The sequence below is a fragment of the Alosa sapidissima genome, chromosome 3 (genome assembly GCF_018492685.1).
Source record: "Alosa sapidissima isolate fAloSap1 chromosome 3, fAloSap1.pri, whole genome shotgun sequence".
NCBI lineage: Eukaryota > Metazoa > Chordata > Actinopteri > Clupeiformes > Clupeidae > Alosa > Alosa sapidissima.
The window spans coordinates 39,958,628-39,976,894 of record NC_055959.1 but is presented as its reverse complement, the minus strand read 5'-3'; the positions used below and the strand labels follow the sequence as shown (position 1 = coordinate 39,976,894).

The 18,267-nt window shown below is 48.5% G+C and overlaps 2 protein-coding genes across 2 annotated transcripts; both read left to right on the top strand.

The window, feature by feature from the left end:
• Positions 1-945: 945 nt before the first annotated feature.
• Positions 946-8,609, top strand: gdf10b (growth differentiation factor 10b). The gene is made up of 3 exons (XM_042087707.1): positions 946-1,885; positions 2,735-3,696; positions 6,854-8,609. Exons 1-3 carry the CDS (start codon positions 1,633-1,635, stop codon positions 7,043-7,045), a joined length of 1,407 nt encoding a protein of 468 aa, XP_041943641.1. The 5' UTR covers positions 946-1,632; the 3' UTR covers positions 7,046-8,609.
• Positions 8,610-15,058: 6,449 nt separating this feature from the next.
• On the top strand, positions 15,059-17,746 carry gdf2 (growth differentiation factor 2). Its single transcript, XM_042086470.1, has 2 exons — positions 15,059-15,257; positions 15,735-17,746. Exons 1-2 carry the CDS (start codon positions 15,077-15,079, stop codon positions 17,114-17,116), a joined length of 1,563 nt encoding a protein of 520 aa, XP_041942404.1. The 5' UTR covers positions 15,059-15,076; the 3' UTR covers positions 17,117-17,746.
• Positions 17,747-18,267: the final 521 nt, after the last annotated feature.

The following is an 18,267-nucleotide window of genomic DNA, read 5'->3' as shown; positions in this document are numbered from 1 at the left end:
CATTTGAGTAGTGACGACTTTAGATCTCAACCAAATAAATAACACGAAATAACACGTCTGCGCATCTGTGAGAGAGAGACCGTGTCTTAGACAGATTATGTGTGTTTGTGTGTGTGTGTGTGTGTGTGTGTGTGTGAGTGTGTGTGTGTGTGTGTGTGCATGTGTGTGTGTGTGTGTGTGTGTGTGTGTGTGTCGTTCAGTAGAAGTTGCATACAGGAAGGAAACTGTGACAAACATGTGAGGGGGTTGGGCACTCACATGTCAAAACTGTGTGTGTGTGTGTGTGTGTGTGAGAACGAGTTGGGCACTTACATGTCAAAGCTGTGTGTGTGTGTGTGTGTGTGTGTGTGTGTGTGTGTGTTTAGTGCAGGCCTGTGTGTGTGTGTGTGTGTGTGTGTGTAGTGCAGGCCTGTGTGTGGGTGTAGTGCCTGTTAAAAGTGTTTTAAAGCATTTTAATGGTCCAGTGACCCCAGCCGGCCAGGCTGTCATCACCTTCCTTACTGTGGTCAAAGTCAGCCTCTGTCTAACACACACACACACACAGCCTACCTCTGTCTACCCCCCCCCCCCCCCACACCACCCACCTCCAAGTCGTCCATACACAGACTCTCTCCCCCTCACACACACACTGGCAGCTTCTGTCTATTACCCCCACACATAAAAGGAGACGCAGTGACATATGCAGCATCGCCCTCTGTCCACCACACACACACACATACACAGACATAAGCCTTTAGACCTCTACAGCAGACTGGTTTTGTAAGGAGGGAGAGGAGATTTTGTGCCAGTGAGATACTGTATGAGTTTGGACTCCTAGATGTATAGATTAGAGCTGGATAGATGTATAGATTACAGCTGGATTTATAGATTTACTAGCAGACCCACAGGAAGAGGGGCTCCCAGGTCAGGATCCTAAACCCTCAAAAAATAATCTCTCATCTCTCTCTCTCTCTCACTAACACACACACACACACACACACATCATGTTTACAGGCCCAGGAGTGTCTGTGGGGGAGGAGGAAGAAGTCACTCATTTTCATAAACATTCCCACATGTTAGGCGCGTAACCTGCGGCGAGAAACGCTCCGCCAATATTAACCTGACGCCTGTAAATCATAGATGCATCGCGGAGGCGATCTGTGGACTTTCACTCTGAAAACGAACCCAGAGTTGGACAATATGTAGCGCAGATATCAAACTGACTATGAGGACAGCAAGTAATTAGAAAAACAAGTAGTTGAACATGTATTTTGAAGACTGGTGCCGTTTCTGTTGCTAAACATTTTTAATAGCCTAACGTCCTCACGGGAAAAAGCGGTAAAACCGTCTGGAAAAGAGTGCGCGAGGCAGGCATATATTTTTCAAGCTTTGGAGTCGCTGAGCGGATTCACGTCTCGGATCCAGTTGGCTGAAGGCCGAGAGCGTCACCATCTGTCATCCGCTTGAGCTCCGCGTTCGCCGGCTGTATGTGGAGACAAGTGTACTATACGCCGCGAGACCTACAGCGCGGGAGGGACGCCAGATAGAGCCGGGAGTTGCCCATCGGACACGCACCCCCACGCTTCTCTCCCAGACAGAGTCGACACCGGTTACGCGCGACTTTCTCTCCAGCTGTTGATGGGATACTAGACCATGGCGGTTTCATACCTGTGCGCGTTGCATCTGCTTCTCTATCTCGGAACCCGTACAGGCGCGTTGGTGGACTCGTCGACGCCGCCCGGAGAGACACACGGGTCACCCAGCGAACGCGCCTTGGACCGCGCCGCGTTTGAAAGGGACGCGCAGGATGTGGTCACCATAAATATGTACAAAACCTATGACAAATATACCAAGGAGCCCAGCGAACGGGACGGGAATACCGTGAGGAGCTTCAGAGCTCTCCCGGGTGAGTGGTCCGCTGTGACGGGTCTGCGTGTGCCGTTATTACACCATCATCTACTTTAACACAAACATTGTAGCCTACGGGGCAGCAGAGTAGCGCACGCAACAGATGTGGGGTGGTTTCAGTCAGACTTGAGTTCGGTCGTAGATGGAAAGTACGGACAAACAGCCTGGCAGCGAGAGCCAAAACCGGGAAATAATACACCATGGGCAAGTGCATAGGGCTGTTTCAGTCTGCCAGTTATCAAGATGTATGTGTGTGTGTGTGTGTGTGTGTGTGTGTGGCTGTTGACCAGACCAAAGCGACCGACACGTACACCCCAAAAATTCTACGTTGTGTAGCTGTCGTGCACCCTACGGAGGAGTGCTTAAGTCCATTACAAAGTTGACAAAAGTGTCTCAACTAGGCTTTCTGTTGATAGAAATGTTCTTCGTACAAAGTCGGTTTCATGCTAGTCGTTTACCAGAGACGCTCGGTTTGTAAAGTTTCCAATGCGCGAGACAACATCCCTCAGTGTAACGGCACTTGGGGGCGCGAGGGGCTTCTCTTAAACATTTCCATATGCCTCGCGCAGATTCAGGAGCCGTGTTTGTCTTTTAATAGACCCACTCGTAAAACACCCGCACGCTGTGTGTGTGTAATTGAGAATGCAAAAAATGTGTTGTTTACAAGATCGTTTTATGGGGTTGCAGGCAATTTCATTGTTTTATAAAATTGAAATTACCGTCATTTTACCGTCAAGTTCTACACCAACATTATGAGGGGAACAGTTTGTCTGCGAGGGTATTTTGTTTTTGTCTCATAAAAGCAGATTTCCACATAACAGTATTTTAACCGTTTTGCCTCCTTCAGTGTCCTCCAACAACAGGCTCTTGTTCCAGTTTAACCTGACCTCCATCCCAGAGTCAGAGGTCGTTGTCGCAGCAACGCTGCACTTCCTGGAGCCGCCGCGCTCACAGCCCAGGTCCTGGAGCTGTCGTCGCCTGCGCGGGCCGTCGTGTCGTCCGGCGGCGGCCTCGTCTCCCGGGCGGCTGGTGCTGAGGGGAGGAGGAGCGTCCGTCCCGCTGACCCCCGGCGTCCGCCTCGCGTCGCTCCCGCTGCCGTCCCACCCTCACCACCGCGGCGGCTGGCTGCAGCGCAACGTCTCCGCTCCCGTCACGCAGGCCCACGCCGCCGGACACGTGCTGCTGACCGCCGAGTTCCAGCTCCAGCAGCGGCGAGCGGTCCGGACCCTGGGGACGGAGTCAGGGGCGGAGTCGGGGGCGGGGCCTGAGCCGCCGTATCTGCTGGTGTACACCGACGACCGGACCATCGGCGAGCCCAACAGCGTTGCCGTCACCCTGCAGCGTTACGGCCCGTTCCCCGGCAACGCCGATGACCCGCACACTCACCACCGGCCCAGACGCGCCGCCGTGGAACACCTGCAGAACAACCTGCTGCCCGATGTCCACCACACGGAACCCAAAAGCAGGGAACTCTGGGAAAACACCTACTTCCCTCTCAAGGCCAAACCGCCCCCTCCACACACGCCACACACACGCTCACACACACCAGCCCTCGGCCCCGAGGCGCCACACATACGCGCGGGCGGAGAGGGGGGTCCACGGGAGGGCGTGGGGGGGGCTCGGGAGCTGCAGTTCGACGAGCGCACCATGAAGAAGGCCCGGCGGAGGCAGTGGACCGAGTCGCGCGCCTGCTCCCGCCGCTACCTCAGGGTGGACTTCGCCGACATCGGCTGGAGCGACTGGGTGCTCGCCCCCAAGGCCTTCGAGGCGTTCTACTGCGCCGGGACCTGCCGCTTCCCCATCCCCAAGGTGAGAGAACATCCCACACACCTCACTGTTCTAATGCGGAACACACTACAGAACACAGGGCTCTCTGAGCATTGGGCCACTTGGGTTCCGGGTTAAAACGCTCGTCTGGGTCTCGTCTGCAGACTCAGTAGGAAGGTGTTAATAGGCAGCCAGAGAAGAGCAGGCTCACACAGGGCTGGGCAATACGGCTGAAAACTGTATCACCATATTAGTGTTTCATATCAGTCAATAGCGATAAATATTGATTTCTTTAAACCTATTTCAGATAAGGACCAGAGGGGGAAAAAAGTCCAATTTAAACACTTTTATTTTAGACTTAACCTTTCTGATTTTCATCACCTCAGTTAGCAATCAAAGCAAACAGGGAAAAGAAATATTAACACAACCATGAAAAACACTCAAATAAATAAATGAGCACAAAAGTCTGAATGAAAACCAGCAATTATATTGAAGCCTGGAAATATTGTAAACAAAGTATGTTAACTGGCTAGTTTATCATAGTCTACTAGTTGGACTGTTCAGTTTCCCCACGTGTGTTTAAGTTTCAAATGAATACTTTTTCTCCTTGAGACAGGCCCATTTGAGTCTTGGAAAATACGTTTCCATTTACATCAGGATTGAGATGATAAGAACTTATCAGTCAACTTGAATGCAACAGTTTTGAACAAATTCGTGCAGCGTGCTAATGATGCTAACCGGATTTAATAGCAATTTAGCGTCTTGCACGATTGTGAATGTTTGGATTAAATGTGCATGCTGAGGAGGGACGCATCTGTTGAGAGGGAGGTAGAGAGAGAGAGAGAGAGAGTACATGGGGCAAGGACTCAATGAGAGTCTGTGTTAAGGCAGGCCTACTTCTATAGCCTACTCTGGTAGAGTTGCACATACTAGCTATTTTAATGTATGGCGGGAGGTGTGTGTTGCTTTTAATTCTTGAATTTCTCCTTGGGGATCAATAAAGTATCTATCTATCTTTGTATCTATATATCTCTATCTAATTATCAAATGTTCTATCGAACATATTTTTTATTGATATCGATTACATGATTACATGTCTATCGCGATATATATCGCCCAGCATCAGGAACCAGGTCTGACTGGACCTGGGTGAGAGCATGTTAGTAGTTAGCATCAGGAACCAGGCCTGAGTGGACCTGGGTGAGGGCATGTTAGTAGTTAGCATGTTAGCATCAGGAACCAGGTCTAAGTGGTCCTGGGTGAAACATGTTAGTAGTTAGCATGTTAGCAGTTATTATCAGGAACCAGGCCTGAGTGGACCTGGGTGAGGGCATGTTAGCAGTTAGCATGTTAGCAGTTATTATCAGGAACCAGGCCTGAGTGGACCTGGGTGAGGGCATGTTAGCAGGTTAGCTATTAGCATCAGGCCATGGTTATAGCTGCCTGTGGACAGCATTGATGCATAGTTGGATAGTAGGTGCTCTTGCTCAATACGTCCATTAATAGTTGGTGCTCTTGGCGTGTATTGACTAAAGCATTGTGGAAGAAAAAGCCAAAGTGTTGTGGTATGTGTGTGTGTGTGTGTGTTGTGGCTAGAAAGTGGCCTAAAAGTGGAACTAGACAAGGATGGGAGGGTGCGTCTTTTAGTCAGACCCTCGGACGTGGACACTATCTGTACCTGGCCTTGGTCCACATGAGCAGTACCCCACCTACTGTAGCACCTCAGAGAACATTGGCCTGTGTGTGTGTGTGTGTGTGTGCACATGTAGATAGATAGATAGATAGATAGATAGATATACTTTATTGATCCCTAGGGGAAATTCAAGGAGCAATGTGTGTGTGTGTGTGTGTGTGTGTGACACTTGTATCTCTCCAGCTGTGTGCTTGTCTGCTTGTGTGTATGTGCACGCCCTGATGTGTTAGATAAGAATTATACCTCAATTTCTGAAGCACATGCAATCAGAGTGCCATTCCAGTATTCACAGCTCTGTTATGGGCAAGGCATGGGAGACCCAACAGTTTGAACACATTGGTAGTGTGTGTGTGTGTGTGTGTGTGTGTGTATGAATGATAGCAAACTCACAGCTCTGGAAGTCCATGTGTGTTCCTGGAAGTAGCCCACGTGATGGGTGATGATGGCTCAGCTCATGCATACGCACACACACACACACTCACACATACATGCACACACAAACACACGCACACACACACACGCACTCACACACACACACACACACACACACACATGTGATGACAGACGACAGTTGAGCTCATAGCCGCTGTGTTATAGAGCCACAGTCACCAGCCATGACTAACAGGCTAACAGGCTAACAGTCTAACAGGCCTACAGGCTAACAGGCTAACAGGCCAACAGGGTTACAGGCCAACAGGGTTACAGGCCAACAGGCTAACAGTCCAACAGGCTTACAGGCTAACAGTCTAACAGGCCTACAGGCTAACAGGCTAACAGTCCAACAGGCTTACAGGCTAACAGTCTAACAGGCCTACAGGCCAACAGGCTAACAGGCCTACAGGCTAACAGGCTAACAGGCTCTGGATGTAGGTGGATAAATGAGGGGAAATGAAAATCAAATGGGTCCTCTGTTGTTCAGGTATCTTACAACATTTGATATTCTTAAACAGTCAAACTATTTCACATCCTCTGAGTCTTTGATGAAGAATCAGAAGATGAGAGATGAGAGAGGTTAGTTACAAACATAGTGACCTGTTTGTTTGTGTGTAATGCCTTATTAGTGCTGGAGGCGTTGGAGCTGTGATGTTACATTTATTTAAAGTAAGTGTATATCTTTAGACTTAAAGAAGAGAAGAAGAGAGCTCAGACTAGAAGAACAGAAGAGTGAGAGAGTAAAGCGTGGACGAGGCCGAGTCCGAGCCGTCGGGCTGGTCAGTGTGTAAACGTCCCGTAAGGAGAGGTAGCCTCTCAGAGAGGGGGTCTGTGGAAGCTTTCTGAGCTTGTGAGAGAAGCTCTCTGTAGGATCTCCAAGAGCGTGTGTGTGTGTGGTATGAGTGTGTGTGTGTGTGTGTGTGTGTGTGTGTGTGGTATGTGTGTGTTATGTGTGTGTGTGTGTGTGTTATGTGTGTGTGTGTGTTATGTGTGTGGCATGTGTGTTTGGGTTGTTTGTTTTCCTGGTGTAATTGCTCCGTCACTAACTGCCCCACCCCCCCCCCCTCCCATCAGGTGGTCCGCCCCTCCAATCACGCCACCATCCAGAGCATCGTCCGTGCCGTTGGAATCATTCCTGGTATTCCAGAACCTTGCTGCGTTCCGGATAAGATGAGCTCGCTACCGGTGCTCTACTTGGATCCAGAGCGGAACCTGGTTCTGAAGGTTTACCCAGGGATGTCTGTGGAGACCTGCGCCTGTCGGTGAGCTGCAGAACCAGACCGGAGAACTGCAGGAGAACAGATAGAACTCTCAGTAGAACTGACAGAACTCACCACAGAACAGATGGAACTTACCGCAGAACAGACGGAACTCACTGCAGAACTCACAGAACAGACAGAAGTCACGTCAGAACTGGCAGAATTCACCGCAGAACCAGCAGAACTCACTGCAGAACCAGCAGAACTCACCGCAAAGCTGGAAAAGACTTCAACTCCCCAAAAGACTACAGGGACCCACTCAAGTTCATGACAAAGGGAAAAGCAGTCTGTCTCACACACACACACACACACCTGCTCAAGCTAATGAGAAAAGAACGTCAGTCCACACAGACAGAATATGGAGGAGGGAAAAGCCTACTGAACTACTGAAGTTGTTGTCACTTTGTTAAGCTTCAGATTGACTCCATCTCACATGCAGAGACACACGAATGCACTCTCACACAGTAACACACACACACAAACACACACACACACACACACACACACACACACTGTGCAGTGTTAAGCTTCAGATTGACTCTTTTTCTGCTGACCAGAGGGATGATCCACAGAGAGTTTGGACACTACGGGATCGGAACTGTGTAGTCCGTGCATAGCTTCTCTTCACACACACACACACACCCAGAGGTGGAGCCCACATATGTACGTGTGGATATCAAGTCATAGACATATTTTCCTGGCAGAAGTATTTTTGTAAATAAATGATCTGTAACTAAACTAACTCCGTGGAGTGCACCTGCTAGTTAGTTTGTGAGAGAGTGTCCACTGTAGTGATATGAAAGCTATATAGTTTGAGAGAGTGTCCACTGTAGTGATATGAAAGCTATATAGTTTGAGAGAGTGTCCACTGTTGTGTTAATGAAAGCTATATAGTTTGAGAGAGTGTCCACTGTTGTGTTAATGAAAGCTATATGCCATGGAAGCCACACAAAAACGAGCTAGTGCTGCCACCTGCTGGCCGATAGGTGGAAGAGATGGGGATTGCCTGCAGCAGGATGTGTCCACTCGGGCGCCCGGGAGCTCACCTCCTCACCACTCCTTCGCTCTCTGGGCCAGAGGACAGGGGCAGTCGCTGTGTTCGGTTATTCAATCAGTTTTATGATTTCTGCTGCATTTCTATATATATGTTAGTATTGTACTGTACATAACCCTAACCCGTATGCATTTCTATATATATTAGTATTGTACTGTACATAACCCTAACCCATATGCATTTCTATATATATATATATATGAGTATTCAGTGTACATAACCCTAACCCATATGCATGCAGTGTAATGTATTCACCATGTACCATATTTGCTTTGCAGATTTTTTTCTTTAGCTTAAATACTTTTAGTTTCCGTGTAGCAGCGGTTTGGATCATACATACGTATATGTGGATATGCGGTACTCTAATATTTAAAAGATAAATAGAAACTGAGACTTTAACTCGTGAACTGTTGCACTGGTCATCTGGCCTGACGCCTCCCTCAGGCCGTCTGAGCAGGTGGACCTCTCCTCTCTTCTCCACTTTTGTTTGTTTGCTTTTAGTTTGTTAGTTCAGTAATGACACAATAAATAACTTACTAAAGACATCATGTTGCGTGAGTGTGTGTGTAGAGGAATGCATGTTTTGTGTGTGTGTGTGTGTGTGTGTGTAGAGGAATGTCATGTCATGTAAGTGATGGTGTATGTAGAAAGATTGTGTGCGTACATGTGTGTGTGTGTGTGAATAGAAGAATGTCATGTTGTGTGAGTGTACATGTATGTCTCTCTCTCTCTCTCTCCTCCTCTCTCTCTTACTCCTCCTCTCTCTGTGTGTGAGTGTGTGTGTGTGTGCGTGTGAGTGTGTGTGTGTGTGTGTGCAGGGCTTAAATTTCACTGCGGGATTGCGGGTATTGCGCATCATTTTTTCAAGTCCCGCAACTCTAGCCATCATAATGCGAGAAATTCCCGCATACACTTTTACAGCCTGTCTGATGACGTTAATATAATCATGAAGTGGCGTGAATGCGGTGCTATTGACCGGACGGATCAACTACCGAGTTGAATTGAACATAGCCTCATGCAGACGCAGACACACACACACACACAGAGTGAGAGAGAACCACTTTGCGCTTACGCAAATAGGCTACGCAACCATGGCAAACTTTTACATCTGGAAAGAGCTCCTTGGTAACTATCCTGCTAGCTCAGGTCACGTCAACACTTGATCCCAGAAAGATTGTCTTCAACTTGTTAGTTTTTTGAACATTTATTTTATCGAATGACATAGAAAACATAATGCATTGCATTTGCATCCACATATCCTTATGCACTATGCACAACTTTTATTCACTAGCGACTAGCCTAAAACCGTCAGGCTGAAGGGAGGCTAATTACTCTCACGTACTTCTTAAAGTGACAGGCATTCAATTACACCTACTCAACACCCATAGATATATATATATATATCTATGCTCATCACCAATGTGCACTTAATTAGACCTACACACCACATTAAAGATATGCCTGTTATAGTTTAAACGTCAATATGAAGCATTCAAATGACTAAATATGTTTAGATACTAGTAATTACTAGTCAAATGCTATACATTAAAAAATACATTATTAACTAAATACACTCTATATGAATTTAACATTGTGTGTGTGGAGAGAGTCAAGCAGAATCTAGGATGTCCACTGTTGTGAATGATCCCACTACAGTATATATTACTGATGACGTCAGGGTGGTGGGGGCCCCAAAATCAAACACTTTTTTAAAAAAGTATCGAAGAAGTATTGAAATCGCAATTCTTGACTTGGTATCAGAATCGACCCCCCCTCCCCCCCAAATTGTGTAAATCCCCCCTACATGAATAACCTGAGGGGGGAATTCCCCCCCCATTTTGAAAAATGAATTTTAAGCCCTGGAGTGTGTATGTGTGTGTGTGTGTGTGTGTGTGTGTGTGTGTGTGTGTGTGTGTGTGTGTGTTGCAGTGGGGATCCCCACTATAAAGTGGTGTGGTGCGGAGGGCGATTATAACATGTGTGTGTGTGTGTGTGTTGCAGTGGGGATCCCCACTATAAAGTGGTGTGGTGCGGAGGGCGATTATAACATGTGTGTGTGTGTGTGTGTTGCAGTGGGGATCCCCACTATAAAGTGGTGTGGTGCGGAGGGCGATTATAACGTGTGTGTGTGTGTGTGTGTGTGTGTGTGTGAGTGTGTGTGTGTGTGTGTGTGTGCGTGTGTGTGAGTGTGTGTGTGTGTGCGTGTGTGTGAGTGTGTGTGAGTGTGTGTGTGAGTGTGTGTGTGTGTGTGTGTGTGAGTGTGTGTGAGTGTGTGTGTGTGTGTGCATTCCGATGGCCTCGTAGTAGTGTATAGTGGACTGCACAGGGTGTTCAGCCATATTCCGTTCCGTAGGGAGCGATGGTGCTCAGTGTGTGTGTGTGTGTGTGTGTGTGTGGGGAGCTAGTGAACATACAGCTGCATCACGTCACCGGAAGTTAAATGGCACCTGGAATTCAGTAATGTGATAACTAGCGAGAAAGACCCTGTACTAGGCACGTGCAGAGAAGGGGGGGCTACAGGGGCTCTAGCACCTGCCCTTTTGCCCCTTTGATGTCCAAGTGCCCTTTTGACAAGACCCGTTTTTTACTTTTTAAAATTTGTAATACTTCCGCTAGTTCCAACGTGAATATTCGCTAAAATGTCTCATTAATAGTTTGTGAAATTAGAAATTTACAAAAATAACAATTTTCTGTGTTAATTGAAATGCCTTGCGGCCACCAATCCGTGACGTCATACATTCAGTGAACTCTCAGAAGGTGCACGCAGGTATCCTGACGAGCCAGGGCCCAGTTCCCCGAAAGCATCTTAAGCCTAAGAGCGTCGTAAAGTCCCTCTTACGAACGTCTTAAGATTTGCCGACTGTTTCCCGAAACCATCGTAGCTTAAGAGCGTCGTGAAAACAATAGTAGATCTACGAGTGCTCCAGAGTACTCGTTACCGGCTAAGAGCGTCTTAACAGTACTTCTCACTGAGGTCACCAACAGGACATACAGAGGAATTGCAACTTAGAATACATAATCCAATTTACGTTCCCATTCTTTATTGTGTTTACCTGTGATGAATCAGATTTTAGCGTGCAAAATAGCCTACATTTAATGGTCATAATAATGTGATGAAAAGCGGACAAAAATGCAATCTAGACGTTGCCAGAATAGTTTGACATTATCTTTGCTAAGTGAAGGCTATATTTTATTAGGCCTATGAGGTAAAAAGCAGAGAAAGCAACATGTGGTTTAGTCTGTAGCCTACTGCATCAAAATCTAAGGCTACACATTTCCTCTCTTTCTTACTCGACTTCTTTCTTATCTTCAAACGTCTTGACACCGCGAAAAAATATTGCATGGTGCAACAATCTAATCTTAAAATAATTACAATTATTTATGTCTCTGTGTGGTATATAACCTACTTGGAATGCTTACATGCAGATGTCAAAGTGTTTCTATTTTCGTATTGATGTGAATTAATGTGTAGATCCGAAGTTTAAATGGTAGGCCTATAGCTGTGACGTGCAGTCACCTGATATCACCGTCAAATCAGAGGATATTTCAGAACTATTAACGTGGACAGCTCCCCTTAAGAGCATCTTAAGAGCAGTGCAAGCGCGTTCACGCTACGAGCATGTTCGGGAAACAGTCGGAAAAACAACGAACGATCGTAAGATGAATCGTAGAAAACCCTCGTAAGAGCGTGTCTCGGGAAACTGGGCCCTGACCCACATTAAAATGTAGGGTCTGGGCACTCTCCGTTCGCTCTCCGGGAATTCAAGCCAAACCGTTGACACTCTGCCATCAATCATTATGTTAAGCCCACCTAACGACTATACACGATTTCATTGGCCTGATTGAGTTTCGATTTCTGGAGCTCACAAGCCAATGGAGAGTTGCTAGACTAGCCCTGGCAGCAAATGTAATCTAGATTTCTAGGCTAGCACGCAGGCACAGTGCTGCAAGAGACGTTTGGAAGCACGGTAAGGTCACTTGGCAGTTAGCCAATCTGAACATGCAATAGTATTCAGCTTAGAGATAGAGAATAAAATGTTTAAAGTTGTTTCATGTTTAATGAAGTAGGCTATCAAACCCGTTTTAACCATGTAATGGTCCATCCATTTCAATAACCTGGCAGCTTCGAAAATCTAAGGCTGAACGTTCATAACATACTCTGTTTAGGTTTCTATGTTATAGTAGCTTAGGTTAGTAGAACTAGTTCATAAAACAGCCGATGACATAGGTTACGGTTGTTGTTTATCTAACCCAACTCCACACGTCATTCTCTGTTTACAGTAGGCTACATTACGTGTCATTTCACTCTGTGGCCACACGCACAGCACGTGAATCTGCAAGACGCTTGCTAATGGTGGTAGTTCACTGTGATAAACAGTAAAATTATAGCCTGACAAGCCAGACTAGGCAATAACATATTTGCTGCCGCTAGGGTGTGTCTAGATTTCTAGGCTATTAAAATTAGCTTTGAATTTAATCAATAAGATGTAGCCTTATAGCCTATGATCTCTGTGTAGACAATAGCCTAATTAAAACTGAAAAGACCTATCTGTCTGTGCCCTGGCTACAGTAGGCCTACAGTACATGCACTCCTATTGAATTTTCAGAACCAAGGAGAGAAATGCGAAAAATGTGTTGCAGCTCTGTCTGCTATTTACACCCATTCTTCTTGATACATAATGATATGAAAATTTATAAAATGTTTATCAGTACATTAGACTACTTTGCAAATTGCTAAACCATATAATAGCCTGTCCCACCATCATCATTGAAATAGTATAATGCTAGAATTTAAATGCAAAAAAAAAAAAATGTCCAGCTCAGGTTCAGATGATTAAAGTTTTATAGGCTAGGGAATGTAAAACTTAAGTTCCAGTTTACACCATTCAAATTGTGTGTATCTTTTCTAGCTTTCGTATGCATTATGTTCTATAAAACATGATATTATATTCTGCAGTGCAAAGATGCCCACTAAAGACAAGTTTTAAATAAAGTTAACACGTTTTCTGAAAATGTTGTTCCATGTGCCCTTTTTTAAATTTGAGCCCCTGCCCCTTCAAAGGTCTCTGCACGCCCCTGCCCTGTACATTCTAAAAAAAAACGTTATTGTAATCCCAAAACACGTCTAAAAAAACATTATTGTAAATCCCAAAACACGTCTAAAAAAACATTATTGTAATCCCTAAACACGTCTGAAATGTTGTGAGCCAACTATCTAACGGAAGCAAGCTAGCGAGCTAACTCTCCACTGTTTTGAATGGATAATGTGCTAGACGTGCCTCGTGAATCCTAACATCTCTATGGCAACTATGGACTAGCAGAGCATTCCAAATACAATGCGATCAAGTTCCCTGTGAAGTTCCCTGTGAATTGTACATCCTGTGCAGGGAGGTCAGCGCAGAGGTCAGCATAGGGACCCTTGTCATCGGAACGCAGGCTGTGACGCAGCCAGTGACTGCTAATGAAGACACAAATACACGATTTTTAGAGTGCGGACATTCTTTTTGCTCTTTAAAGAGAGGCTTTCCATTGGCTAAAAACAGGGAGAGGTTCCCATTGGGTAAAAATTCCATTGGTTGTGTGTGTGTGGGTCAGTCTGGGGGTTTGCGCGGAAACAGGAGTGTTGGAAGACGAAAGTTTCAGGAAGAGTTCACTGGCCTCTCTCCCATTATCCATCTGTGTTTGTGAGTGTGTGTGTGTGTGAGTGTGTGTGTTTGAGCATGTGTGTGAGTGTGTGGGTTTAAGTTTGTGTGTGTGTGAGTGTGTGTGTTTGAGCATGTAAGTGTGTGTGTTTGAGTGTGTGGGTTTGAGTTTGTGTGTGTGTGTGTGTTTGAGCATGTGAGTGTGTGGGTTTGAGCGTGTGTGGGTTTGAGCGTGTGTGGGTGTGTGTGTGTGTGTGTGTGTTTGAGCATGTGTGTGTGTGTGGGTTTGAGCGTGTGTGTGTGTGGGTTTGAGTGTGTGTGTGTGTTTGTGTGTGTGTGTTTGAAAATGTGAGTGTGTGGGTTTGAGTGTGTGTGTGTGAGTGTGTGTGTTTGCGTACAGTATGTGAGCGTGTGTGTTTGAGTGTGTGTGTTTGAGCATGTGAGTGTGTGAGTTTGAGCATGTGTGTGTGTGTGTGTGTGTGTGTGTGTGTTTGAGCATGTGAGTGTGTGTGTTTGAGCATGTGTGTGTGTGTGTGTGTGTGTTTGAGCATGTGTGTGTGTGTGTGTGTGTGTGTGTGTGTTGTTGTTTACAGTGTGTTCATTAACCCCGTGACCCCCAGTGATAGGGGAGCCCAAAGCAGGCAGAGCAGGAGAGATAAGGGGGGACCAGGCTATTCTGGGCGTCCAGAGAGTGAGATGTTTACTGTGGACCCTGGGAGTGAACCCAGGACGCCAGTCGCCGTGTGTGTGAGAGTGTGTGTGTGTGTGTGAGAGTGTGTGTGTGTGTGTGAGAGTGTGTGTGTGAGTGTGTGTGTGTGTGTGTGTGCGTGTGTGTGAGCCCAGGACAACGGACGTGCTGGACCCTCAAAGCCCTCAGAGCCCACGCCCACAGACAGCAGTCCGGCCGGTGAAGATTTCCCTGACACACACACACACACATCAGGAGCGCTTGGACGAGGTGCGTGCCGTGATGCGACCGGGTCACGTTCTACTGCAGCTCTGCCTCGTTGTGGTTCTCTACAGCAGAACACTGAGAACCCGACCGCTGGACCGGATCCACATGGAGGAACTCAGACCGCCGGACGGGGCCGTAGGGTGGGGGAACCGGCTGGAGGAGCGTGCAGCTCAGAGCGCTCTGGAGGAGGTGGAAGAGGAGGAGGTGGAGGAGGAGGTGATGGAGGACTTTGTGTTGGAGGAGTTGGAGGACTCGGCAGTGGAGGTGGAGGAGGAGGAGGTGGAGGAGGAGGAGGTGGAGAACTCGGCAGTGGAGGAGTTGGAGGAGGAGGTGGAGGAGGAGGAGGCGGAGGACTCAGAGGCGGCTCTGGCCGACTGGGAGGAGCGCATGGAGTGGCTCCTGGGCTCGGTGAAGGAGGACCTGCTGCGGAAGCTGAACCTGTCCAGCGCCCCTCAGGAGCAGGTGCATGTGCGGCCGCCGGACTTCATGGTCCAGCTCTACAACACGTACGCAGCTGACCAGTCCAGCACGCCCAGAGCTGACGTCATACGCAGCTTCAGCGTACAGGGTGAGTTACAACACACACACACATGCACACAGACACACACACACATGCGCACACACACACACACACACCTCCAGAAGCCCCCGGGCACAAGTCATACGCAGCTACAGTGTACAGGGTGAGCCACAACACACACACACATGCACACAGACACACACACATGCGCGTACACACACACACACACACACCTCCAGAAGCCCCCGGGCAAAAGTCATACGCAGCTACAGTGTACAGGGTGAGCCACAACACACACACACACACACACACACACACCTCCAGAAGCCCCCGGGCAAAAGTCATACGCAGCATGTTCACCGGATACGTATTTCTACTCAAAATGTTTTGATTTCATCTTTCGTATATTTTCACAATGTTCATTTTTCCCTGACCTCCTTAGACATTTAGTCAGTTCAGGTCAGTGTGTAGAATAATGTGTTGGTGTGTGTGTGTGTGTGTGTGTGTGTGTGTGTGTCGCTGCAGACGTGAGCCTATCGGAGTCCCGGGGTGGGGTCTCAAGGCACCGGTTCCTGTTCAACATCTCCGTCCCGGCCAGCGAGCGGGTCGGCACTGTCCAGCTCCGCCTGTACACACAGACCGGGCCCAGAGCACACGCCTGCTCCTCCGGAACCACCGCGGCAACCATCAGGGTCTACCAGCTGGAGAACCACACAGAACCACACAGGCTGAGAGGGAACACGAGAGAGCCAGAACACGGAACCGAGACAGAACAAACAGAAGAGATAGGAGACAGAGAGGAAACAGAGGAACCAAGAGGAGAGAACACAGACAGAGGGAATGGAGAACCGCTAAAAGGGGAAAAACATACAGAACCACATGGAACCACACAGACAGAACCACACGGAACCACACAGATAGTGGACACTGATCAGACAGAACCACACGGAACCACACAGACAGTGGACACTGATCATACAGAAGGGCTGCTACCAGTGGAACGCTCAGAGGAACCGCGCCTGGCCCTAACGGAGAATGACCTGAGGATTAGGGGGGACTTGGGAGGGGACGGAACCCAGACCGCCCAATCATCTTACCACTTCTTGGATGAGAGAGAGGTGGCGTGGAGCAGAGGCTCATGGGAGATGTTTGATGTGACGGCGGCACTGCGGTCGGGGGCGGGGTCTGGGCGCGGCGTGGCAGAGTTTGAGGTGCGGGTGCAACGGGCGCCCTGCGGGGGCGGGGCCGAGATGGCAGACGTGAGCGGCAGCCTAACGGGGAACACATCGGCCGTCCTCATCGTGTTCTCCAGCGACCAGCGCGGGCGTCGCCGCGAGGCTCAGCAGGAGCTACAGCACACGTTGAGTCATGAGGACGAGGCCGTCTTCTCTGGAGCCCACGAACCCCGAGACGCCAGCGATGACCCCAACGACCTGCACGCCCCCCAGTACACGCCCCACACCACACCTGCACACGACCTGCACATCCCCCCAGGGCAGCCGCAGTTACCCCAGAATGTTCTCCCAGACGGTTGGGAGCGCAGCTCTCCAGTCGATGCCCGCCGCACCCGCAGGAGGAGGCATGCGGCCAGTGGCTACTGCCGCCGCACGTCGCTGCGCGTCAACTTCAAGGACATCGGCTGGCACGAGTGGATCGTGGCGCCGCCGGAGTACGAGGCTTACGAGTGCAAGGGCACATGCCAGTTCCCACTCTCGCCCGACGTCACGCCCTCCAAGCACGCCATCATCCAGTCTCTGGTGAACCTGCGCCACCCGGGCAAGGCCAACATGGCCTGCTGCGTGCCCACCAAGCTGGACCCCATCACCATCATGTACCAGGAGAACGGCGTCATCACCGTGCGACACCTCTACGAGGAGATGCGCGTAGCGGCCTGCGGCTGCAGGTAGGAACGGCAGCGCCAGCCGATGCTAACAGATGCCAGCCGATGCCAACCGATGCCAGCCGATGCTATCTGCACCAACCAGAGACTGACCTGACCAGCGCCATCTGCACCAACCAGAGACTGACCTAACCAGGAACATATTCACAATGTTCTAGGCTATGCCAGACTAGCTCCATCTACATGTTAATGATGTTGGCTATGCTAGGCTAGCTCCATCTACATGTTAATGATGTTGGCTATAATGATGTAGGATAGCTTCTTCTACTAAAGTCAGAACTTCCAAGAAATATGGAAGTTCACAATACTACCTACAACAGCAATGACCGGCCTGAACATGGACATGCTAACACCCTCCATCCAGCTAATGCTTTAGTGCCGCACAGACATGCTAACACCCTCCATCCAGCTAATGCTTTAGCGCAGCATGGACATGCCAACTCCCTTTAACGCAGCATAGACATGCTAACTCCCTCCACACAGCTAATGCTTTAGCGCAGCACGGACATGCTAACACCCTTTAGCAAAGCATGGACATGCTAACTTCCCTTAGCGCAGCTTGGACATGCTAACTCCCTTTAGTGCAGCATGGACATGCTAACACCCATGGGGCAGCCGTGGCCCACTGGTTAGCACTCTGGACTTGTAACCGGAGGGTTGCCGGTTCGAGCCCCGACCAGTGGGCCGTGGCTGAAGTGCCCTTGAGCAAGGCACCTAACCCCTCACTGCTCCCCGAGCGCCGCCGTTGAAGCAGGCAGCTCACTGCGCCGGGATTAGTGTGTGCTTCACCTCACTGTGTGTTCACTGTGTGCTGTTTGTGTTTCACTATGCTCCATGCTAACTCCCTTTAGCGCAGCATAGACATGCTAACTCCCTCCACACAGAAATGCTTTAGCGCAGCATTGACATGCTAACAGTGATGCTATGATGATAGCATCCGCATAAACCTGGGTGGCATAGAACAGTGTTAGCTATGATGTTCACACCAATCTGAACTGGACATATTAACTACACTACAAGTATTGCTGTGACTTTAGTTCCAAGGACTATGACCAAGTTTGAAAGTGTTAAAGTTACTTAATGTATCCAAATGTTCTCAGTGTTTGCATGTATGTCAGTCTGAGTCGGTTTAAAGCCATTCAACTCATCTGATGTGGA

Bases quoted from the DNA above. Each gene is read 5' to 3' on its own strand.
- gdf2 (XM_042086470.1), top strand. From the start codon at position 15,077: ATGGAGTGGCTCCTGGGCTCGGTGAAGGAGGACCTGCTGCGGAAGCTG. The intron at 15,258-15,734 runs GTGAGTTACAAC...GTGTCGCTGCAG, and splicing joins ACGCAGCTTCAGCGTACAGG to ACGTGAGCCTATCGGAGTCC.
- gdf10b (XM_042087707.1), top strand. From the start codon at position 1,633: ATGGCGGTTTCATACCTGTGCGCGTTGCATCTGCTTCTCTATCTCGGA. The intron at 1,886-2,734 runs GTGAGTGGTCCG...TGCCTCCTTCAG, and splicing joins GAGCTTCAGAGCTCTCCCGG to TGTCCTCCAACAACAGGCTC. The intron at 3,697-6,853 runs GTGAGAGAACAT...CCCTCCCATCAG, and splicing joins GCCGCTTCCCCATCCCCAAG to GTGGTCCGCCCCTCCAATCA.